At 43.6% G+C, this 25,627-nt stretch overlaps 1 protein-coding gene across 6 annotated transcripts in view; it reads left to right on the plus strand.

Annotated features, from left to right (window-relative positions):
* Positions 1-25,544, plus strand: part of ZBTB47 (zinc finger and BTB domain containing 47) — a 296,077-nt gene extending 270,533 nt beyond the window's left edge. For all 6 annotated transcript variants that reach the window (XM_085628788.1, XM_085628787.1, XM_085628792.1 and 3 more), the window contains one exon: positions 22,097-25,544. In XM_085628788.1, coding sequence (XP_085484914.1) covers positions 22,097-22,515 — 419 coding nt within the window. In that variant the 3' untranslated portion in view covers positions 22,516-25,544. The remainder of the gene's footprint in view (positions 1-22,096) is intronic.
* Positions 25,545-25,627: the final 83 nt, after the last annotated feature.

Genomic DNA, 25,627 nt, shown 5'->3' on the forward strand with positions numbered 1-25,627 from the left:
TATTTCTATTCTTTCCCTTTGACACAATGCAGCCACTCCCATTTCTGCAATATGTCAAAGTGTAGTAAATCTACCCCAATGTTTGGGCCATGAACTTCCTAGTTCTTGGCATCAACAAGCCTGTCAGAAAGGAGTCACAGTTCACTCAGTTGCTTATTTCGGTGCAGCAAACATTAAGAACCTGTTTCGCAAAGAAAATAGGTCACTACTTATCCTAAGTAAGGTTGCCACTTTTCCCAGGGATAAATATGGGCCAATTTTTATTCAATTCTGCCGAGGCCTGAAAGTGATACTTAAAAGCGACTTTGTATGATCTCGTCCATATTAACGTTTACCACTTTTACCATTGCTTTGCTACCACTGCATATCAGGCATGGATCAGGAAAGCAGCTTTAGAACAGTTTTTTTTTTAACACTTACTCACTATGCTCACTGTTTTAAGTGGAAAATGATAAGATAAAAAATACTGGCCTGGGGAGCTTTTCTTCCTTTCCTTTCCGTTCCTGCCATCCAACAATAAAGTTATAGTCATGCCAGGAAAATCCTCAGCAGTAGCACTTTGGGAGGTTTTCTGTGTATTGAAAGTGTTTAGAGATCACTGCAGTGCACAAAAAGAGCTCAATAGTGAAGTTCATTATTTTTTTTAAGTTTAGAAAGCTTTATTAAGGTGATAAACAAAGTAAAACATCAGTACATAGAATATAAAGAGGAGTGTCGTTATTGAAATAAATTTAACAATAGGGTAAAAGATGAATCACACCTCAGTTGAGAGAACTATACAAAATCAAATGCATTTTTTTTAAATTAAAACGAGAAGGGGGGAAGGAAAAGAAGAAAAGTAAGAGGGAAAAAGAGTGAGAAGATAGAGAGAGAAAAGAGGGGGGTCTAAAACCAGAAGAAAGACTGTTATATAACAATGGGTGAAAACAGGAAGCAAGAAGAGTAAAAAGAAAAAACAATAACAAATGCATTAGAATGCATGCACAAGCTTAATTTTTCGACCTGGATAGAAAAGAAGTTAAAGGCAGCCACAGCAAGTCTTTTTTGATTAACAAAGTAGTAGAGTTAGCAAAAGTTCGATCCAGTCTGTGATGATGACAAAGTAAATTCCACCAAGCTTGAAATGACATTTTTGAAGTGTCCTTCCAGTTTGTAGTACTAACTTGAAGAGTAATAGCAAAAGATAGATCGATAAACTTACCCACAGTACTATCAACATCCGAAACTGAGGAGCAGCTACCCAAAAATACATGAGAAATCTCAAAAGGAACATCAGTCGATAAAATATCATTCAGTTTTAACAAAACATGAGACCAGAGAGATTTAACTAGAGGACAATGGAAAAACATATGTAGGAAATCACTGTTAGTGTGAGGACATGACCAGCACTTCGGGGAGTCTAATAATTGAATTTTAAACAAGTCACAAGGAGTGAGAAAGAGTCTGTTATAAAAATAGTATAAGGTCTGAGTGGTGCTAGCGGAGCGAGAGGAACTGTGGATTTTTTACCACAGGGAGTACCAGATGTGTAGGGGGAGAACAAGAGCTAAGTCTCTTTCCCATACAAGCTCTAATTTGGATTTGATCCTTGGTTTCAAAGAGTGGGATAATATTTTGTATATGGTAGAAGCTTTAAATTGGGCAGAGAAGTCAATGAAGGTAGGGGGAGATTGATCAGAACTAGTTGTGGGAGAATCCTGGAGGGAGAGACGAGTGAGAGATTCTATGAGTAGAGGGTAGTGAAGGGCATGGGAAGAGGAAATATTGTAGGAGGTTTGGAGATCTGTAAAGTCCATGAAAGATCCATCTTTCATTAAGTGTTGCGGTGTAATAATACCTTTATCAATCCATTCTTTCCAGAATAACAAACGTTTATTAATCTTAATGGATTTATGATACCAATTCGGGGTGCGTAAAAAGGGATCAACAGAGGGCAAGTGAGATTGGAGCAGAGAGATAGTTATTGCCTTTGAGTGATTAAAAATAGGAGAAGAGAAATGATTCGGGGGTTGGGACAGGCAGGCAGCAGAGAGAAAAGAGAAAGGGGAATACTGAGCTTGTTCCAGCGAGCTCCATGCTGTTAAAGATGGATTTGAGGACGCCGATAAAGAGGTCCAGATTTGTTTTAGGGTGAAGGCAGAGTGATAACTTTGAATATTAGGGAAATTGACACCACCCGCTTCCTTGTACATCTGAAGGCGAGCCATTGAAATTCTAGATTTGCGATTATTCCAAAGAAACTTGGAGAGAGAACTGTTGATAACGCGAAAAAAGGAATGGGGAAGAGTAATAGGAAGCATGGAAGAATACAAATTTATAATAGGAAGAAGCATCATTTTAATGGTAGCCAGTCTGCCCCACCATGAAAGAAATAACGGAGACCATCCATCAATCAGAGCGGACATTTTCTTAAGGATTTCTGCAAGATTAATTTTGATAGTTTCTTTGATGGTGTTTGCATAAAGGATACCGAGACATTTGATATGTTTAGAGGTCCATTCAAAACCTGTATTTGCAAACATGGAAGGGAGACAGAATTTATTAAGAGGTAGAATTTCAGATTTATCTACATTTAATTTATAGCCGGAGACTTTCGAATATTCATGTAAAAGTGAAAAAAAAGCTGGCAAAGAGGTGGATGGGTTGGAAATGTATAAAAGAATGTCATCCGCATATGCGGTGAACTTAATATCAAGTTAATGGAATTGAAAACCCGTATATTGAGAAGAACGTCTAATTGTTTCTAGGAAGGGTTCCAAAGCAAGGATAAAGAGAAGGGGAGAAAGGGGGCACCCCTGTCTAGTCCCTCTAAGAAGAGGGAAATAACGCGACTGACAACCATTTACCCAAACGGAAGTGGTCGGAGATGAGTATAATAATTGAATATATTGAAGGATAGGGGGGCCAAAACCATGCCATTTAAAGGCACTGAAAATTAACTCCCAGTTGACCCTATCAAATGCTTTTCCAGCATCTAATGTTATGGCAGCTAAAGGAGAGTCAAATGGATGATATTGAGAAAGGCGCGTGAATTGTCTGTGATAGAACGACCTTTGACAAATCCGGATTGGTATATATATTAACAAGGTCTGGGATAACTTTATTAATACGTAGGGCGAGCAATTTGGCAAATATTTGACAGTCTGTATTAATCCAAGAGATGGGCCTATAATTTTTACAAAAGGATGGATCTTTATCTTTTTTAGGTATCGGGCAGAGTATAGCCTGCGTAAAGGAACCATGTGATAAGCCAGTGATAAGGAAGTGATGAATTAAAGAGAGGAGGTGAGGGGTCAATAGTGCTTTGAAGTGAAGGAAAAAACAAACGGTAAAGCCATCAGGACCCGGAGTCTTATCTTTGGGTAAAAGGGAGAGAGCATTAATAATTTCTTGTTCAGTGATGGGCTTGTTCAAGGAAGAAAGGTCAACCTGATTCTCCGGAGATTTAGGGATAGTTTTAAAAAAGGAATCAATAAGATCAGATGAGGGGTAGGATTCTGGGGTGTAAAGAGAGGTATAGAAATCTGTAAAGCAATCGAGAACTTTAGTATCTGAGAGATGTAGAACTCCAAAGGGATCCTTAATAGCAGCAATTTTTGATTTTTGTTTTTTAATCTTGAGGTAATTGGCCAAGGATCTACCGGCTTTGTTACGTCCACCGTACATTTTTGCATTGAATCTAAGAAGATTATTACAGGCAGAATCCCAAGACTGCTTGTTATATTCCATTTTAACTTTAATAAGAGTGGATAGTATATCAGGGCAATTAGTAGAAAAATATTGATGTTCCAACATCTTAATTTGTTTAAGAAGAGATGTAGACTCCGAGAGGGCCTTTTTCTTTTTCTGGTATACGAAGTCAATTATAAAACCTCTTGCAGAGGCCTTGAAGGCGTCCCAAATTAAGTAAAATTGAGAAACGGAAGAGAGATTATGAAGAAAGAATTCTTGAGCAAAGAGCAAAAACTGTTCCAAAAAATTAGGGTCTAAAAGAAGAGAATTGTTAAAGCGCCAGCGCCGAGTTGAGGGTGTAGGGGAAGGGTAATCAATGTCTAAAATGACAGGAGCATGATCAGAGATGAGAATGGAACCAATCTCAATATTATTCATGATTTGCAGGGTATGTTGTGTGAGGAAAATATAATCTATGCGGGAGTAAGATCTATGTGCAGGAGAGAAAAAGGAAAATTCTAAAATATCTGGGGAGACGTTCTCCATGCATCAACCAATCCTCTTGCAGTAATTGCCTTATGGAACGTTTTTTGCATCTTGTTGGGGATATATTTGGTTTGAGACTTTCGATCGAGAAGGGATCCATGAGTTGGTTACAATCTCCACCCACTATCAAGTTGGCAGCAGCGTGTGAGGAGAGAAGAGTGGAAAAATCAGATCAAAAGGAAGAATCAGTTCCGTTCGGGCCGCATACATTACAAAAAGACATTGGGGTATTATTAACTGTAACATCTAAGAGGAGCCATCTACCATTTGTGTCTTTAGATTCGTTTTGTATATGAACAGTCAATGATTTGTGGAATAAAATAACAACACCATTCTTATTGCTTACAGCTGGGGAACAAAAAATATCACCAACCCATTGTTTACGTAATGACTGCAAATCCTGTAACCTGAGGTGTGATTCTTGTAACAAAGCAATATGACATTTCAATTTAGCAAGGTGGGACAACACTCACTGCTTCTTAACAGGATTACGCATACCTTTTACATTCCATGAAATAACGCGGAGACCTTTCATAAGCAGAATTCATGAATAGATAAACAATCATTAAAGAATATAGGTAAAAAAAGATAATAAAGATATGAAAATTAGCAAAAAAAGAAAGTATAAGAAACAAAAGAGGATACAGGTATGTAAAAGGGAAAGGAGTATGAAAAGGAGAGTAGCGAAAAAGAAGGAAAATATATAACATTTCTTGGTGTGGCAAAAGACGAGGACAGAGAGATGAAGATTAAAAAGTCGTTACGAAATGAAAAGAAAAGGACCAGAAACCCATTACAAAAAAAGACCCAAGAAAGAAGCGAAGAAAGAGAAAATAAAAATAAAATAGAGAACGATGGGAATGTAAGCATAAACGCCAAATAGAAGGCGGAAAGAAAAGGGAAATTAGCGAAGAAGAGAAAGGGGGAAAGAAAGAAGGCAAGGGTGGGGAGCATAATCTCCCAAGAAGAGATGATAACAAGAAGATGACAGAAAGCTCGAAGGCTTCAGTCATGAAGAACAATGTAAAGAAGAATATTGATGTGTGAGGGGGGGCGGCAAGGAACAAGACAACCACCCAGAGAAGAGACACCGAGAAAAGAACAAGGTTACCTTCTACTAGTGTTTATAAAAACGGGAGAAAGTCTAAAGACAAGAAGGCAAACTAATGAAACAAAAGGAAGGGAACTTACCAAACAATAGGAAGAAATTGCTGCGGAATGGGTTGCACATGTACTGACGGGGGAGCAACAAGAGTGAGGAACATCAACAGCGATACCGAGAGAGGGAGGCCTGAGAAATGAGGGAGATAACAATTAAAACATAGTTAAAGTTTAGACTACCTATTAAAACATAATGAAACAGAGCAAAAAGACAACATAAAACAATTAAGGTTTGCTCAGTTCCATACGCTCTCCTTTGTGAGCATGAATGAACTTCCGGAGGTCAGCAGGATCTTCGAAACTCAAAGTTCTGTCTTTATAGGTTACTTTGAATAATCAAGGGTGTATTAACCCATAGCGGGCATTCATGGATCTCAAGGCAGGCCGAAGGTCAAGGAACTCTTTCTGCCGATTGGCTGTTGGCTTGGAGACATCTTGACTAAAGAAAACTCTATGGCCAGACCAAAGTATTTGCTTGTGTTGCTTGGCTGCAATAAGGATCGCCATGAGGTCCAAGTAGAGAAGAAAATAGGCAATAATACCTCTGAGTTTGGCTGAGGAGGAGGCACTCTGTGGTCCAAGTCGATGAGCTCTTTGAATATTGAAGTCCAAGGGTTTAGGCAGACCAACAATCTGAAGGACTTGAGTTTTCAAAAATGTAATCCTATCGGATCCCTCAGAACCTTCCGGAATACCATAAATATGTAGATTATTACGCCTATTTCGATTTTCTAAATCCTCTGTAGATTTTTTGAGCAAGCTGACTTCTTTAGTAAGACTATCCACTTCGGCGATAACATCTTGAGCATCACTGACTTTTTGTTCCACATCAGAAAGTCTCGAATCAAGACCAGACCACTTTTCGTCTAACCTTTGAAGGGTAGCCGCAGTGTCGGTCATGAAGGGACGAATGAGACGTAATTCCTTCATTAAATCCTCCAATGTGAGAGGGAGCGGCAATTTAGAAGGTGAAGGAGGGTCCTTCTCGGAGCGTTTACCAGGACCCGCAGCTGCGTCTTTACTACCACCAGAAGAAGCCCCCTGAAGTTTATTTGGATGGTGGGAATCCATATTGAGGAAAGATCAGGAGTGTGAGGAGTCGTCAATTATGCAAACGGTAAAAATAACAGCCAAAAAAAACAGTGTTGGTGGTATGATGAGGAGTGGTAAAAGAAAAGAGCAGTGAAGTATTGCCAATAAAAAAAGATAAAAATCAAACAGGGTGCAGCGATAATATACAGTCCAAACTCACTGAAAGAAAAGTGAGCGCTTAATCTCGTGGCGAGGCTTCACAAAAAAGGAGGTATGGTGCCGCTCAGTTTATATAAATGCCTAGTTAGGAATGCTATGATAAAAAAGGAGCATTCACCTATTTAGAAATGCATTTGCTCCACATGACAAATTATAGGCCAAAAGTTCAGAGACCTGCTAACAGAGAGCAAAACCTGGACATGTGTGAAGAAAAGAGGAGGTATCATAGCCCTTGAGGGGAAAGCAACATCATAGCGATTGTAATGCTGCCGGGGAGAGCTCAAAATGGCGGCCGCTATGAGGCGGTAAAGAACGGGGCCGATAAAAAGACAAATAGAACCTTACAGGGTCGGAAAACTTGCCAGCATGCTCCCAAACACCTCCGACTATTTATGCAGTAGTTGCGGTGAGGGGGCGCTGCGTGTAGGCGGTCCTTCCGTTGACGAATGGAGTTCAAGGCATCGGAGCTCTTCAAGTGGTGGCCATCTTGCGCCGCCGCTGCTGCGTGCCTATGAAGTTCATTATTGAGTGATTGTGCTACAAGTGCAAAAATGTCACTCAAATTGTTAAAAAAGGTGTGAAATGAAGTATAAAATCACAATTTGGATAAGGGAATGACATAATACTATAAAATATTTCACGCTAACAATGGCTTAGAGTCCCATGCTTTCTGTAAAAGTGAAATATCACGTTTGCAGTGGAACTTAATTTAAACATCTTTTTTCGATAGGCTTTGTTTCTAATGGCAGTTCCGCATGTTGAGAAAGCCCCATAGCTGCAAAGTTCTCAGACTGCTTATGTGTGACATGTTCATGGTTTCACCGTATGCATGAGTGACATTCCATTTCCGAGTGTGTGACACTACAACAGACACTTTGTTGCGATTTAACCCAAGCCACTAAGTCAATGTAAAGGCATAGATATCAGAAATTACCCTCTTTTGAGCAATGAGAACCTGTCTGTGCAAAGTTAGTGCTGATCAGAGCCACCCTCAGTGTGCACATGCTGCTCCATTTAGCTGAGCCTGGTATTCCAGGCAGGTCTATTTTTGCAGCACGGTCAGCACAGAGTATCTGCAAGAGGACTGAAGATGCCTGGGGCATTTCCTGAATAACCATGTGAGGAGACGAGGACTGAACTGGGCCCAGAGGCAGTTATATGTTACTGAATTTTAACAAAATAAAACTGAGATTACCATAGTAAACCAGTCACATCTAGCCCTGGGCCCGGCTGACTCTCTGACATCTAGCAGGCTGCTAACCAAAAACCTGCAAACACACGGTGAGCTGCTGCACTGCACTTTGTTTCATAATGTGTAATATAGCATTGTAGTGCATTTATATGGACACCAGGACTAAAATGTGGTTGCCTAACCAAAAAAGCCTTGGTTCTTAGAGGGCATGGAGTTGCAGATTTACAGATGCTGCAGCCTGCAGAACACGCAATTTTAAGGCGCTGTCTGGAAGGCCCTGATTATTAACTATATAATTCAGCTCTCTAGCACACCTCGATACAGAGGTACAAGGGACACTGTAAATACGTGACTGATGTTTTTTAGTACAGTGATGTAGGCATCAGCACTAATATGCATTAGTTGGACCCCTAGTGCATGGTACTTAGCAGGACTGACTGCCCTTACAACAAGCACAACTGCCTGTCATTAAAAAATTAATTAATAAATAAATAAAACAATGTTGCTTGTTTTATTAATTTACCTACTGAAAATCAAGCGGCAAAATACAACTTAATTAAATCACAATCATTACAACACAGCACTCCTTCCTACCAACACAGGTGTTTTAATTAGCTTGATGATACTTTATGTGGATTTTTATAACAGACAAAATCAATATTCACCTTATTTATGCCCATCATTGGTTGTGTAAATCAGGAGAAACCTACCTAGGAACACCACTATGCTCCAGCACATCATGGTAGGACTGAATGCAGTTGTATGTTGAAGGCAAGCTGAACTTCCTTTAGAAAAAAGCCCAACCAAAAAGAAAATGACGTTGGGTGGCTACAAAAACTGAAGATTGAAAACGGGCCAAGAAAATACATTTATTCCCTCATTAAACAGTAAACAAAATAGTCTGTTATGTTAATCATAGTTTAGCATTTAGAAATAATGCACTAGCTCCTTAATACCTCGTCTCTGCATCCTTGGAGCTTTAACACTTCACCAAGCCCTCTCTCCACTCTCCTCACTTTTCCCCGGTGCCTCCCATCTCCTGGCAAGCCGACTTACTTTTGAAAGAGAAACTTCTGTTGCAGATCCTCGAGTACCTGCGAGCTGCCTGTTCTTTCAAAGTCCCGTTCTACAGCTAGCTTGGCACAGAGGGGCTCAGCGAGGCAACGCTATCTGTGGAAGAGGCGCAGCTGACAATGATACAGCCAAGTTTAAGGCGAGTAAAAGTGCGGTGGAATAAAAAGTTAGCAACCTGTGTGCCTTTTTTTAAAAGACTAGCCATCTGCTGTGCCGCAAGCAAGTGACATCACAGAAGCAGATGAGGGTAGGGGATGCAGGTGAGCATGCAAGACACTGATTGTCCGCTCATGCCCCTTTCATGCTTTTCCCGGTGAATGCAGCCCTGAGGAATCACAGCAGGCAGAAATGGTGCCGAGTCCGTGACAGCTGTAGTTTTTCACGGGTTCCACATGGAAAGGCCTGGTGGGCCCCAAGTGGCCTGTGGGCCGGACTTTGAGTGCTGCAGTTCTAAAGGTTAGATATCTCTGATGCTGCATCCATTTAGAGAGAGCTGTTCCATATTTTTAGCCTTAGCAACTGAGGGAGCAGCCTTCAACCTATCCAAGTTTGAGTTGCAGGGATGTAGTAATGAGCTGAGTCAGAGGGTAGGTACCTAACTAAAGAGTGCTTATCAAATATTTGCTGAAGCAAGAGTTGTCCTGTTCATAGAAGAATTGTGCATAAGACAAACAGCCTTGAATATCTCCTTATGCTTCACACAATGTTGACAGACACCCTGTCTTATGCTGTTACATGATCTATAACTGCTATTCTTGAACACTTTTGAACCCTTTCGGTAGTGAGGGCAATGTAGATTAATACCAAAACATTCACAGTGCATGTCCCAGTCAACAATAAGGTAGAACTGAAAGGTTCAACAAAACCATTGACCCACAGACAGCTTGAAAAGATTATCCCTGTCAAATATTGAGGGCAGAATAGGTAATAGTTAAGGTAATAATGTACTGTTCAGTTGATTAAAACATACAATATTATCACAATAAAACCAGAAGTTAAAACATCATCCAATAAATATCATCATAAAAAAACTGTCATCATTAAATTGTAATACCAATTTTTTGATTCACTTAAACACCTAATCGAAGAAAGGAAAGATATTAATTTAAGTCATGAATCACGTGATGGCATTCCAGATCTTAAAACCACCAACTATAAAATATAGTTATGCTATATTTATACAATTGATAGTATTTAAAATAAAAGTGCTTTGTGCATTCAAGATTTTTACCAGGAATGAACCATATAATTCAAATATGATACAAACACAGATACAGATTCACAACTAAATAAAACACAATAAATGGTATTAGCCTAAGTATCTAGTTAAAACTCAAAGAAAAAAGTGCTAGGTGCATATCCTAAATTTTATATTCGCAGCAAAACTACTCTTTTGACTACCAAACTACAGACTATAAAACAATCTAACTTAACATGAACAATCATACTTTACTTTGTGCATTCAAATTTAACAGAATGAATGATAAAATTCATGCTTAGTTTGATCACCAATACAGGCCCTTTAAAAAAGAACAGATTGAAAGCTCATTACACTGTTTCTACTAGAGGCACCCCTTTGCTATGAAAATCGTTGGTTAGTGCAAAATATGAAATATATGTATTCAAATTCAATTCTACATTCTAAAACATCTACAATGTGAAAGGTAAAACTGCAGGGATAATCATAACTACAATCCTAACATTAGATATAGGAGAATAATGCTTTATTGTTCAACTTTAGTTCTCCCATAATTGACCCCAAGTAAATGACTGATCATGAAGCATCTCTATCGCAATGCAAGTGCCACAGGAATATTTCCATTATAATTCATATTTTGCTAGTTTTAACTCTGTAATACACATACACTTAAGGAATTTCCCACAGAACATCACATAATCCCCTTGGAGACAGGCTATAACTGCTTGCCGACTTGTATGTATGGTGTTTTTAATAAAGAACTGTCTCAACAGCCCTCTCCGTTACACCTTAAGTGCTGGGCAAGTACAGACAATGTGACAAAAGTCTTCCTTAGGATAGTTACAAAGCCAACATGAAGACCCTACGGTCAATCTCCTCCAAACAAGGGAATCAAAATGTGTTTGCAAGCCACCAAATCGAAGACTCAGCAGTAAGTATGTTTGAAATTTGAGGGGGCCGTATGAACCTATTACCATTCATTAATGAGATCTTTTAGACAGCACAGCATTGTCCAATAAGGATGAGATTTTTTTCCCATGTGAAATTATGACTGTTGAATGCAGGCTGTGAGAGGGATGAGGCCCAGAGCTCCTCAGCCTTGTAGGTGGTTACGGTCAGGTTTAAATAATCGTAAGCCGTGGTGTTTCTTGGGTCACTTACGGATTCTCATACATAAGAGCTTGAGGTAGGTCTTCGGTCATTTCTTAGCTTGTAGCAGAATTTCAAGTAAGCACCCAAACTGCTTATGGCATGCCTCCTAAGGCGGAACTCTGAACAAATTTGGCCAGGAGAGGCCTGGGGAGGAAGATTGAACAGGCATTGATATGTCCCTGCAATTGCATTATTAATTGTTTTACCTGCTCTTCCTCTCAAAGCCTCAACTCCGTACATAAGAGATGGAGCAGGTTTAGCAGCCATTACTTGCAGGAGTGGCTGGAGGGACAAGCCTTTTAAAGAGTTCCGTAATGAATCGAAATCAGCAGGTAGTGTGTTATTTCTTTGTATTGCACTGCTCTGATTCGTAAATGCACCTCTGGATTAAAATATCACCCCTAAATACTTGTACACGGTTTCCAAGGCTAACCCATCTATGAAGAATGTGGGTGGTAAGGATCTTCTCCTTCTCCCTAACATTGTTATAGTTTTATTAAGATTAGCTCTTAACCAATGTTTCACGGTGTACTGAGCGACTGTATTGATTAAGCAATGGAGACAGACTTTTCTATAACTAATCAGGATGACATCTTCAGTGTACAACATATTAAAGCCAGCCACTGCGGGTGAGTGAGAGTTGACCCAATTTAAGATAGGTATCATCTCCGTAAGATACAAGTAAAATAAAAGCGGAGCCAACACATGCCTTGCTTTAGGTCGTTTCTTGTTGGGATTTTTTTTTTAAATCGTCGTACCTTTTCTCAGCCTTACCCTTGCCAGGTATCTGTGTAAACAATTAAATAGCTCTTAAGAGGAGAGGAGGAATTCCCCAGCTTAGCAGCTTGGACCACAAGATGTTTCGCTGCACCACATCAGAGACTTGAACGAACGTCCATATAACACAGATGCAGATTTAAAGAGCGCCACCTTGCCTTTTCAATTAATAAGTCCAGAATCTGGTGGTTGTGCCAATTCCCTTAATAAACCCTATTTGGAGGAGGAGCCTAGCGCGCAACCAAGATGGCCGCGTAGGTGCGAGGCTCCCGAGGACCTCCGCGACCTCCTGAATTAATCCTGGCGACATCCTGTCCTTGTTGAGGGGACTGTGTCGGGGAACCCGAGCTGAGGCGCCACCCGTTTTTCGGGCTCGAATCGGACCCCGGACACCGGTGGGAGCACCGATTGAAGGTTGCGGCCTTCTCCGCGCCGGCCCCCCGGATTGGAGTAGTGGGGCGATCCGGGGACAAAGTGAACAACAGCGGCGGGCAAGGCTGGGCGACTCGCGTACCCCGCACTTTCACTTTCGCTTTTGCGCCCTCCTTGCCCTCAAGCGAGGTGGGGTTGGTGTGGTCTTGTCCAGGTGCCCGGCTGACCCGCCGGCTGTGGGTTGTCCTGCGGTTCGGTGGTCGCCCTCCCCCCCCCCCCCGGAACCCGTGAATTGGTATAGCGGCCCGTTCGAGGAGATTGGCACGACGGTGGGAGAGCAAGCATGTCCACCAAACAAGATGGCGACCGGGCGAAGGTGAAGACGACCCGCCGTGGCCCGGCGCACCAATCTAACAGTATGGACCGCTACACTCTCCAGAAGGGTTCTCCGGAGACATCGCGCACATCCCCGGCGGGCCCGACGGAGGCATCTGCTCAGCCGGTGGATCTGACCCTCCGGGACGTCATGGGCGCCATCGCAGAGATGAAGGCCTCGGTGGACCAGCGCTTCGACACCCTAGCGCAAAAAATAGACTCGGTCCTGGTGGATGTGAGCCTTGTGAGGGCTGACTTGTCCAAAACGAACGACCGGGTCGATTCCCTGGCCCACACCGCAACGAGCCTCACGACGGACGTGGTGGCCCTCCAAAAGGAGGTGCGCCGGCTTGGCCAGGCGAGCGCCCTGATGGACCGGCGACTGGAGGATTCCGAGGGTCGGGCCCGGAGGAATAATGTTCGTATTGTGGGGGTGCCGGAGGGACGAGAGGCGGAGGCGGCAGATCTTTTTGTGGAAGAATTGATCCTTACCCATCTCCAGCCCCGGGGGCTGAGTAAGCTTTTTGCGGTGGAGCGTGCTCACCGGGTCCCTGGGGGCAGACCTAAGACCGGTGCCCCGCCGCGGCCTCTCATTGCCCGGATTTTTAACTTTCGGGACAGAGACGCTATCCTCCAGACCTCCAGGCAACAGGGACCGGTCAAGCTTGATAACATGGATGTGCATTTCTACCCAGACTTTACTCCGGCGGTTCAGAAGCAGAGACAGAGTTTTCTTGGTGTTAAACGTCGCCTACGGGACCTGAACCTTAAGTACTCAATGCTTTTTCCAGCCAAGCTGAGGGTGGAGGTGGATGGTCGCACGCACTTCTTTGACCGGCCCGAGGCGGCTGGGGACTGGTTGGACACTCTGCCTGGAGATCGGGGCCGGGGGGGCGGGGGGGGCGCGGCTGGCGAGGAGGGCCCGCCGGATCAGAATTGAGGGGTGAATAAATAGGCCTTGCTCTGGACGATGTTCCTTCACCATTTATTGATTGCATATGTTCCCCTCCTATGGAGGTCGTGCGGGGTCTGTTGGGGGCTTCCTTCCTCCTCTGGGGGACTAGTTAGTTTTTAGCTATGGGGCGACAGGCACACTGCACTTTGGGGGGGCTATCTGGGCTCATGCAGGGGTGCAGGGAGGGGGGAGTTCTGTTGGGAAGGGGGGGTGGGGGGGTGTGTTGTTTGTTTGCACCGCAAGGCAAACCCGCTACTGTATTGTTGCTTTTAAGATGCTCTGTGGGGGACGACCGATTGTTTCGACGTATGATGGGGGGTAGGGATTTTACTGTGTTGTCATGGAATGTTAACGGCCTGGGGGATAGGATTAAGCGTGGTGTGGTCCTGCAGTACTTGAAACGTATTTCACCAGATGTTGTCTTCCTGCAGGAGACACACCTTATAGGTAACTCCTTTCATGCAATGAATCGGCGGGGCTATCGTTTGGCGGCCCATTCTGGCTTCACCTCGGGCTCGCGGGGGGTGGGTATTATGATCAAGAACTCGCTCCCGTTGGAGATTGATGAGGTGCGCCATGATGAGAGGGGACGCTACACTGTCCTGGTGGGAAGAATGGAGGGTAGAGTGTTTATTTTTATTTCAGTGTACGTCCCGCCTGGGTTACAAGCCACCACATTTGCGGACCTGGGGCACCTCCTTCTGGACCTTCCGAGTGGCCTGCTGGTGGTTGGAGGGGACTTTAATGCGGTAGTTTCTGGGTCTATGGATCGCCATCCCCCTAGGGACCTTCCCCGGGCACAGGCGTGGCTGTCCGGCCTTTTAGACACGCTGGGCCTGGTGGATTGCTGGCGACTAAAGCATCCCGCGCAGCGGCAATACACCTTCCACTCGGGTGCCCATGGTAGCCTCTCGCGGCTTGACTACATCCTTGTCCCGGCGGCCCATGCAGGGAGGGTGGGGGAGGTGTGCCATCTGGCGCGGGGTATCTCAGACCACTCCCCATTGCTGTTACATTTCGATGTCTTCCCGAGGGGGGATGGCAGGGTGGCTCCAATCAATGCATGGTATTTGCGCGACCCCACCATTCGTGCCGATTTGATCAAATCCTTACAGCGATATTTCGACGAGAATGTGGGGTCGGTCCCTTCGGCCATCTCCCTGTGGGAGGCTTTTAAGGTAGTTCTTAGAGGGGAGGCCCTCTCCTTTATCTCCCATGCCCGGCGGCGCGAGCGGGAGGAGGTGACCCGGGTAGAGGCCGAGATTGCGGAACTGGAGGGTGACCTGGGGAGCGGGGTAACGGCTGCCAAGCTGCATGTTCTACACCTAAAGCAGGCGGCCTATCGGGCCCTCGTCACGGAGGCGGCCAGGGGCCTCAGTAGAGAGCAGCAGGGGCGATTGTATGATGTGGGTGATAAGGCTGGCAAATTGATTGCGTGGTTGGATAAGAGGGAGAGAGCGAGTCGCGTGGTTCCTTTGATTGAGAGTGTGGATGGTGCGTGTGTCACCGAGCCGGAAGCCATTGTCTCCTGCTTTGCGGATTATTTCCGCGAGGTCTACTCCCCGGTTTCCCCCTGCTCGGAGGAAGATTCCCATGCCCTGCTTCGGGACATCGCACTGCCCTCCCTTACGGTGGAGGACAGGGATTCGCTGGACGCTCCTCCCACCTCGGACGAAATTGCCTTGGCTATTCGCTCGGTTGCATCCGGCAAGGCCATGGGCCCCAATGGTATTCCCATCGAGCTATACAAGCTACGCCCGGATGTACTGGCGCCCCACCTGCGCGCGATGTTCCTGGCAGCCCACTCGCAGGGTTCCCTCCCGCCGGACCAGCGTCTGGCCACAATCGTGGTGATCCACAAGGAGGGGAAGCCCCGTGAGCGGGTCACATCCTATAGGCCGATCTCGCTTTTGAACGCGGAGCCCAAAATCCTCGCCAAGGTGTTGGCCAACCGATTGGTTGGTGTGGTGGGCGATTTGGTCCACCAAGACCAGTCTGGCTTTATACCACACCGCAACACGGCGCTCAATCTGCGGCGCCTGCACGGGGTGCTCGCACGGGTCCCATTTGTGCGGGAGCCGGCCATCTTGGCGTCCTTGGACGCCACCATGGCGTTTGACACGCTTGAATGGCCATACATCTGGGCGATGCTGGCGAAATTTGGATTTGGACCGAGGTTTATTAGCTGGGTCAAATTGTTGTACTCGGGCCCATTGGCGCAGGTGGTGGTGAATGGGCGAGTCTCGGCCCCATTCGCGCTGGGGCGGGGCACGCGACAGGGTTGCCCCCTGTCACCTCTCCTGTTTGCACTGGCCCTGGAGCCCCTGGCGGAGTGGCTGCGGTGGCACCCTTCCATCCGTGGTCTCCGCTGGACCCCCGAGCATGAGGACCGCGTGTCCCTCTATGCTGACGATATCCTCCTGTATCTTGCCTCCCTGCGGAAATCACTGATCGTCCTGGTTGATGTTTTGCGCTCATTCGGTCGCAACTCAGGCCTTGTCATCAACTGGGCGAAATCCTGCGTTTATGTGCTTTCCGGGGAGGCTCCGGTCCTACCACGGGACTGTCCGATCCAGATTGCCTCCCAGGGGTTTCGGTACCTGGGTATATATATCACTCTTGACCCGGAGGCCCGCTATGAGCGGAATTTGCTACCCCCCCTCCAGCGCTTGAAGGAGGACGTGGTGCGCTGGCGGCGTCTGCCGCTTTCGCCGCTCGGCCGAGCGGCCTTGTTTAAAATGATGTCCTTGCCGCGCTTCCTCTACGCCCTCCAGAATACTATGGACTTGGTTCCGGCACGCTACTTCCGTGAGGTGGAGGGCCTCCAGCGGCGCCTGGTCTGGGACGGGAGGCCGCGCATTGCTCTGGCTAAATTGACGCTCCCGTGGTACGACGGGGGGGTCGCCCTCCCGGACATTAAACGGTATTACTGGGCCTCCCAACTAGCTGCAATTAATCATGGCCTTTACGGGCCCGCCTTGAACCCGGCATTTGAGATGGACAAGATGCTCCTGCCCGGTGGCGACTATAATCGAGCGCTCTACTCTGGCGCGCCCGACTCCCGTCTGACGGGACCGACGCGTGTCATGGTGCGTGTCTGGCACGCGGCTAATGCAGCTATGGGGTGGAAGGACCGTTTGACCCGGGCGTCACCGCTATATGCGTCTGAGAGGTTGGGCTCCCTGTGGACATCGAAGGGCTTTGAGAAGTGGGACACGATCGGAATCAGCACTGTGGGAGATCTCTGGACGAGGGGGGGATTCAAGACTTTTGCGACGCTGCAGACGGAGTTTCAGCTGCAGGGCAGTGAGTACTTTCGGTACCTACAAGTCCGCCATGCGCTGGGCTCCGTCTTCCCGGATGTCGCGTCCATCCCGGAGTCTTCCCCCCTGGAGGACAGAGTGCTGGATGGCCATGTCCCAGACAGCACAATCTCCCTCATATATAAAAAACTGATCAACGACAGATCGTGCCTGCTGACTAGTCTCCGCGAGGCCTGGGTTGCCGACGGGCTGGAGCTGGACGACGAGGATTGGATTTCCGCGGTGGCCTCTCCGAAAGAGGTGGCCATCCCGGCTCGCCTTCGTTTCGTCCAGCTTAAGATCCTTCACCGGGTTTACGTGACGGGGCCAAGGCTTCTACGTATGGGCTTTGCTGGTGACGGATTGTGTAAGCGTGGCTGTGGTGCCCTGGCAACTCTCATGCATATACTGTGGGAGTGCCCTAAGGTGGAGCGATTCTGGCGTGGTGTGCATGAGGTCCTGCGTGTGGTTACGCGTGTCGCGCTGTTGCCTGAAGCGAGGAGATGCTTGCTGAATGTGTGGGAACCAAATGACTATTCGGTCCCGCAGACGCGGTGGGTGACTCTGGGATACATGATAGCCAAGCGTGACATTGCCCAATTGTGGGGATCCCAGAGGCCCCCGGCGGTGTTGGCCTGGAAAGAACATATGGATTGGTGTATGTTTCGTGAAAAGGTGGTGTATGTGGCGAGGGGTAAGCCTGGGGCATGGGTGAAAATCTGGGGCCCCTGGAACGCCTACCGCGGGGGTATTTGTGAGCCGCCACTGCTACCGGCTGCCTCGCCAGCACCGTCTCCCTAGATGGCCCCCCTCCCTCAGCCGTGGGCACGCGGTTCCCCAGTCCCTGATCTACTCCCATTCCCCTCTTCAGAGTTCTGCTGCTGGTTGGGATCCCCCACTTATGGAGCACGTGCTGTCACTTTGGATCGCGGGTTGCCTTGCGGGTGTGGTTCTGTGTGTTGTTTTGTTTTGATAAAAGGGAACCGTATTGTGGGCATGGAGCTATGCGGCCTGCAACATTGATTTCTCCTGCTTTGCTAATCTGCACCGCCAAGAGACTCTTGCTGTATGTATGCAATATGCTTTTGTCACTCTAGCGGCCGGCCGAGTGGTTGTAGGCCCATACCTGTAACTTTTTCAAACTGCAATAAACGGTTTCAAAAAAATAAAAAAAAATAAACCCTATTTGATTCGGCAGCACCAATAAACTTATGTCGGCCCAGTCTGCCAAAACGGCAATAAGACATTTTGCAAAGTATTTTGCCTCTCCATCCATGAAAGCAATCAATCTGTAATTGGATGGTAGTGTAGAATAGGTGAAGATGATGAACCTTTGCCTGGCTCATAAATATTGTCCAACTCCCATTTAAAAGTCCCTTCCTAGTGCCTAACAAACATCGCAAATTTATCTCTGCAACCGTTTACTGCGTCATTTTTTTAATTGAGTAAATATTTTAATACCATTTTTGTATGTCCACATTTACTGTTGTTGGCGGTTGCAGCCTGATTGTTGTTGTAATTCTCTTTTTCTAATTCCCATAAATTTGGGGGGCAATATTCAATAAATCCATGTGAGCTTGGTGTAGCTCGGTGAATTCGAAAAGATGTCACTTCAATTTATTTTGTTTTTCTTCTTGGAATCCCATCTTACCTTTACTTAAAATGGATGCACGGCTTTTTTGTTTTTGACACTATGGCTACAGAAAGGAAAAGTATCTCTTTTGAAGAAATCTTTGAAAAGCAGAGTCTAGATGCTAAGATAATGGGTAACAGGAATTTCCTTTTCAGGAAATACCAATAACAATTGAGGTTCCACCCAGATCTTACATCCGTTGTTATAGAGAGAACAGACGGACGTTCTGAAATAGTGCCTGTGGTTCCACATAAAGGAGGTTCCACATTTCAAAAAAGCCCCTTCTAGGCAGCTTGTGGCACAGTTTGGCTCCCATGAAGTGCTCCTGTGGCTCATATCTGATGTAGCGTGTGTCCTTAAATCTCAATGTATTAGTGTAGTAATCAAATAGGATCCTCTGTTGGTCATACGAGCCTTTTAATGTCAACTTGAAGCATAAGAAAGGAGCTAGCATAAGCAATACATGTCAATTACAGTGAAATCTAATGTGGCTCCACAAGGGCGACCAAGAGGATGGTGTTCAAACCATACGTGTTGTTAATTTAGTGAATGTTACAATTCAATCAATAATCAACAAATTAGTTAATTGATGTTCAAATGGTCATGCAATCTGAATTTGTATATTATCTGTAAAAAAATGAGACATATGATGACATACAGCAGACAGAATATTAGGTAGACAGGTTCCATAAAGGAACTTCCTTATTCTAAATAAGTATCGAAAGGGGAACAGGGCATTTCTAAGATGAAGGTGTCTGCATCAAATGAACCAAGTTTAAGGTTCAGCAGATAGGCATGAAGCTCAACACCCAGGGCAGGGAAGTCGGTGACTTTGCAGCATGCCACAGGGAAAGTCAGCAAAGTTGAGAAGAGATCTTCTCTAAGAGAAATCAGGTCAGGGACTGCTAAACTATGCTACAAAACATAATTAATACTTAAAGGAAAGTCCTAGAAGCCTCTCCACATGAGTTCTGATCAAGCAGTCCAATCGGTCGCTATATTTTTCTTTGGGAGCAGGTAGACTCCCTAGTTTCCCAGCACTGGGCCCTGGAACACACATCTGCCCAACCTTGATGTATCACTGGTCAGGTCTGCCAGGTACAGGAGGATCTCTCCCAAGATCACAGACTGTGTGTCTTCAACCAAATTCCAATTAATTCCTAATCATCTACCAGTTTCAGTACAATATCAAAAAGTCTATTCTAGCTAATGAGAAGCCTGATAAGGCACATGCAGAAGGAGAAAAACATGATACTGGTAGAACATTTTATAGACGTGAAATTCATGCAATTCTGGCCTGGTTACACATTAGGCCAATATAAGAAAACATAGCTTCCAAGCAAGTACAGTTAGGATGAGTAAATGCATTGATTACATTTCAATAATATATGTGTGACTTTCCTCTAAGGTAAATACAACCACCTAGAACATTTGATTAATAATAATTGCACACAGATTATTATGGTTTAACCCACATTGAGTATAATTTGCATCTAAATGTGTGAAGCACTAAATTAAGCGGCTCCCTAACTGTGCAAAACTTTGAGTCTCTGGTTTGAAAAATGATGTGTGCCACTGCCTGTATCTTCCAAGATATATAAACTTATGACAGTTCGTCTATGCCAGTGGTTCTTAACTTTTTGAGTTCTGTGAACACCTAATTAATCATTACTGTAACCCAGGGACCCTACTCAAACATTATTGGAATCCGGGGATCCCCACTGAGCCATTACTGGAAGCTGAAGACCCAGTGTAAGCATTCTCGATGATTTGAACAGCAAAACAATACATATAAATACAAAAACAAACATTCATCAGGCAAATATACAAATGACGTAATATTTTTTTAACTCACAAATCTAAAAAAAATCTTAATTTTAATAAGAAGGTTGGAGCCTTTCTAAATTCAACTGAGTCCACTCATTGTGGATTCCATATTCTGTTTGATGCTTTCACTGCTCCAACGAATCAGCCTGACAATAGCAAATAAATGATTAGCCTCCAATTTCAGATTCCTTCATATTTGCAAAAGGTTTTACAATTTTAAATCACTTCTTTATTTGCATACACTTTACTAATTTTTTTAAAATATGTAATCTTCTAAGTAGTCGCAGACCCCCTGAGTAGGCTTCATGGACCCCCAGGGGTTTCCGGACCAAAAGTAAAGAACCAGTGGTCTAGGCAATAGTAATGTATGATACTGCAGCTCTGAGACACTCAGGATAATTTGTTATTATTCAGAATATTCACAGCAATTAAATTTAAATTGATATCATAATTATTGTTGCGGTTGTTATTCATAATATTATTTGTATTGCTATTTTTGTATCTTTTAATTATATTTATTGTTCTTATCTTTAGTGTTATTTTTGGTATTAATATTCATTTTACCAATGGTATCACTATTATTAAAGTATTACTATTATTTTTGTATTTTGTCTAGGAGCCACTTCACAATAGTGAAGTAACATGAGTTTCTGTCCTGAATTAGTTGTATGAGTTTATATAATACTGTTGATTTTACAAATACAGAACTTGGAACTGAATACAGGAGACCATATAATAATAATAACAATAGTAATAATTGCTGTTGGTGGTGTTATTATCATATGTACCTTGAATACCTTACAGTCCTGCATGGTGTTGAAGATGTTTTCAGTTACCAAAAGCAATTACTCTGAAGAACATAAAATATTATTTGCATCTTTGTTTTGATATTTGATCAAGATGTGAGAAATAGACATCAGAGTCAACGAGAAAAAACAAAAAAAAAATTGTTGAGAGACTGTCAAAGTGTTTCATCATACCCATCTTACAGCTGGGGGTTACTTCACTTTATTTTTACAAGGCACTACAGAGCCGCACTAAGGAAATACAGCAATAAACAGCCATACATTTTCCTGAAACTTTGTGTTTAATTGGTGACACACATAGACTTGGAGAATTTCACAAGACTAGGGCTGCTGCTGACACAGCCCAACTGCTGTGCACTTGCAGGTAAAAGATAGATGGTGAATAGGCCTGTTTTTTTCTCCTAATATCGTGACTGGTGACAGTAATACATGAGGTATATTGCTCATACACAAGGAGACTGATATAATCCTTTTATCCTGTTGACATCACTGCTTTGGGTCACCTGGCACACTGGTGATTCTTCTAGCCAACGGACAGTGGTATTGTTCAGTGTAAGTTTGTGGACCTACTTTTGAATGGAATTATTTTGTCCCTAAGGCAGCAACTGAATTCAGTTGGATGCTATATCACCTAATACTGTTTCCTTATTTACTCAAGGAAAAGATACATCTGTGTAATTTCACGTTGCGCTTCGTGCAAGGAGGGAATACCAAGGTTAGATACAGAGATTCATATTTCCAAACTCTTCATGCCTCATATGAAATATAACAGTAATTATTTATTTGGACATTTGTCATTACAGGAGAGAAGCCCTACATCTGTGAAATATGTGGCAAGAGCTTTACCAGTCGGCCCAATATGAAGCGACATCGACGAACGCATACAGGGGAGAAGCCGTACCCATGCGATGTTTGTGGACAGAGATTCCGCTTCTCCAACATGCTGAAGGCCCACAAGGAAAAGTGCTTCCGGGTCAGCAACCCAATGACCTCCGACCTCATTCCACCCGCCCACCCCATAATTCTGCCTAGTCCTCAGGAGTGTGCCACACCGCCTAATCAATGCAACCCTTGCCTCCCACCCCATTTGGCAGGGCTTCCCCACCAGCAGCCCTCTCTGCACCTTCATTCTCTCACTCATAGCCTCCATCTAGCCCCTCACCTACCGTCGCCGCCTCCTTTATTTCCAACTAGCAGAATCCATTCTTCTAATGATGGCTGAATATGAACAGAAGTCAATCAACCTTTCAGAAGTGCCCAGCGAACATTGCATTTGCTTTGCGTGTTTTATTTATTTTCTTTCTGAATCCAATTATTTTTCATGATGTCACTTTTATCAAACTTTTTGCCTTGTACACGGAGATACACTTCAACTGTATGTCTACGATGAAAGTTTTTTTTGCTTTTTGTTAAAACTTCCAAACAATAGCAACTTTCCACAAAATCTTTTACGAAAGATTATTGACTTTTGTTCAGTTTTATGTAGTCTTCGAGAATCAATTGTTTCTTGTCCGAACATCTCGAAGGGATCCGATTTCAACCTCGTTCTGGAGCAACATTTAGAAAAAGCATAGAATGACGAAAAAAATGAAACCTCACATTAAAAAAAATAATAATCAAAAACAAAGGACTTGTACAAGTTTTTACCTTGTACACGGATGTACGCTTCAGCCGTATGACTACGATTAAATATTTTTCCTTTTTGTTAAAACTTTCAAACAATAGCAATTTTCCACAAAAATCTTTTACAAAAGATTATTGACTTTTCTTCAATTTTATGTTGTCTTCGAGTGCAGTGTGAGGCAACCTTAACACCATAGATATGTCGAAAGAATGGATCGTTTCTTGTCCAAACACCTCGAGGAACCCAATTTCTCGCTCTGGTGCAACGTTTAAAAAAACATAAAATGACAAAAAATGAAGCCTCCCATTTAAAAAACCTCAAAAACAAAGGACGTTTCAGAACAATCATTTTGGCAAAACATGCCACATTTTACTGTGATCCAAACTGATTGCAAAAAGAAAAAAATCCAGAAAAATGCAGTTTATCAAATATTTTTTTCTTAAATATTGTATGATCATGGGTGGGTTCATCAATCTAGGGTGACATGATTTTGCTATGTGTGAGCAGAATGAATGAGCTATTTAAAGAAAGGATGGGGACAAATGGCTGCCCTGGCTTGGTAGTAATTATTCCCTTTTTCACAATGTGCTATTGAATATATTTTTTGCCATTTACTTTCTCTCAAATGCTTTGGCCTCAAGGATTACTTATTTGTCCAACAGGCTCAAGTTCTTTGGAAAGCTGCAGCTCGCTCATTATTATTTTTAGTTCCTTTAAGACATTTGATTTTTTTAAAATATTTTAGTATAACAGTTTTTTTGCACATTAATGATTTTAGGTACCTGTATAATCCCATTTGAAATCACAAAATCACAAATCTGGGTTCACAGAATTGGTATAGACAGAAATGTATTTGGGATTTGCTACTACAGAAAATCTGCGAGTATGATAACATTTCTGCATTTGTAAAATCAAGGTTGCGGGCAGATTTGTTGGGTATTACTGACAGGCCTAACCTGTAAAATATATGGACACACAGAAACTTGTAAATTTGAAGTACATACCCCTAGCAGGTAGTGTCTCCTCTTGGAAATGCAGCCTAGTGTGTCCATTGAGGGAATGGGTGCTGAACACACCCAAATTTAATTGGGGAATATGGGAAGAGGCATTATTCCTGCAGAGAGAGAAAGAAAAAAAATGTTAATTGCAAAGATGCACATTTGTGTCCACTTTCCATTAGAAGAGTATTTCTCATGGTGAAAGTTCAAGAAAGCTATGTAAACTTTGGAATATTACCCAGGCTATATAAACTCAGCTTCCTAATATTTGTGACGGTAACCCTTGCTAGAAGCCAGCTTGCTTCACATTATATGCTCACAGAAAGCACCTCTATGCCTCAGTGTGGGTGTTGCATACATTATAATCATATAACAAATAGGTACATATTTATGGGTATATTTAGGCTCTGCACTGGCTGCACTCCTGATCATGAGTTAGCCGCTAGTTTTATACTTTATAACATTCATATCAGAAAAGCAAATTTAGAAGCACCAATCACATATTATAGAACATTCAAGGAAGTTTTCTTAATTCATGATTTATTTCTCCATTCAAACAAGATCTATACTTTTTGTGTGCAAGACATCTGACACGTTTCGCCTTAATATATGGCCTGCTTTTTCAAAGCTTAAACTTGATGTCCTTAACGGTCTGTAATATTTGTTTGTTGCTGCTTGATTTTCTTTATTGTTTGGTTGTAATTACATCCTCTTTTGCCAGAAGAACTCTCTACTTGGATGCCATGACCATTCCTTGTAATAGACTTTGTGATGCGCCAGATGCAGATGCCGGGCAAGGGTGAAAGAAAAAAAAGTTGAGGCACATACAGCAAGCAAAGGGGATTTGGTCAATTAATTTGTTGACATGAGTATTTGTTTGTTACAGAACATTTGCTAAGTATTGTATTCACAATGGCTGCTTGTCATTCAGCTTACATAGCCAGCATCTTGGAATTTTTGATGAGTTTGAGATATTTTTCTTACGTCGCTACCCTACGAGGCACTGTGGCTTATGATTTACTGATGCTTGCACTTGTATTGATATGCTACAGAAGGACTGTGCTGCCTAGTATAGATTCAGAGAAAAATATTGTAAATATGAAGCCTGAAGACAAAATCTAGGGAATTACCCAGCACGCTTAATCATCAACACCACTATAAAAGCAGTGAGAACGTATGTGCTGCTGCTTAACGCACAGGAAAAGAGAAGTACAAGATAAGGAGGTGTGGACTCATGCAAATGAGAGTGCCCCCTCTTGAGATAGCACTGGCGCTACATGTGCCCAGCTCTATCTGTATTACAGAAGGTGCCACACAAGTGTCTGTGGCCTCTTCTGTAATACCAAAGTGCTCCGGGGGCGCACAAAGCAGGCACACATGTCCGTTGCACCCCCGGGCTACTTTCTGTAATATGGTCCCTGGTGAGTTAAGCGGATGATGATGCGATCTCTGTGTGTGGGGCAAGCAACTGGTTCCAAATCAGAGGGGGCCATCTTTAAAATGTTGTCATCACAGGCATTTAAAACAAATTCCAATTTCGATTGTATAATAATAATTGGGTGTTAAAATGCTCCATGTAAAGTGCTTGAGTGAAAGCACTGCATAAATTAAAAATTATTATTACTATTACTTTTGTTATATGGAAAGAGATTTTTATTTTAAAGAAGTAGGCTATGCTGGAGTGAATATCTTTATTCCTGGTGAAAACTAGC

This window comes from Triturus cristatus, chromosome 10, assembly GCF_964204655.1.
Source record: "Triturus cristatus chromosome 10, aTriCri1.1, whole genome shotgun sequence".
NCBI classification, from domain to species: domain Eukaryota; kingdom Metazoa; phylum Chordata; class Amphibia; order Caudata; family Salamandridae; genus Triturus; species Triturus cristatus.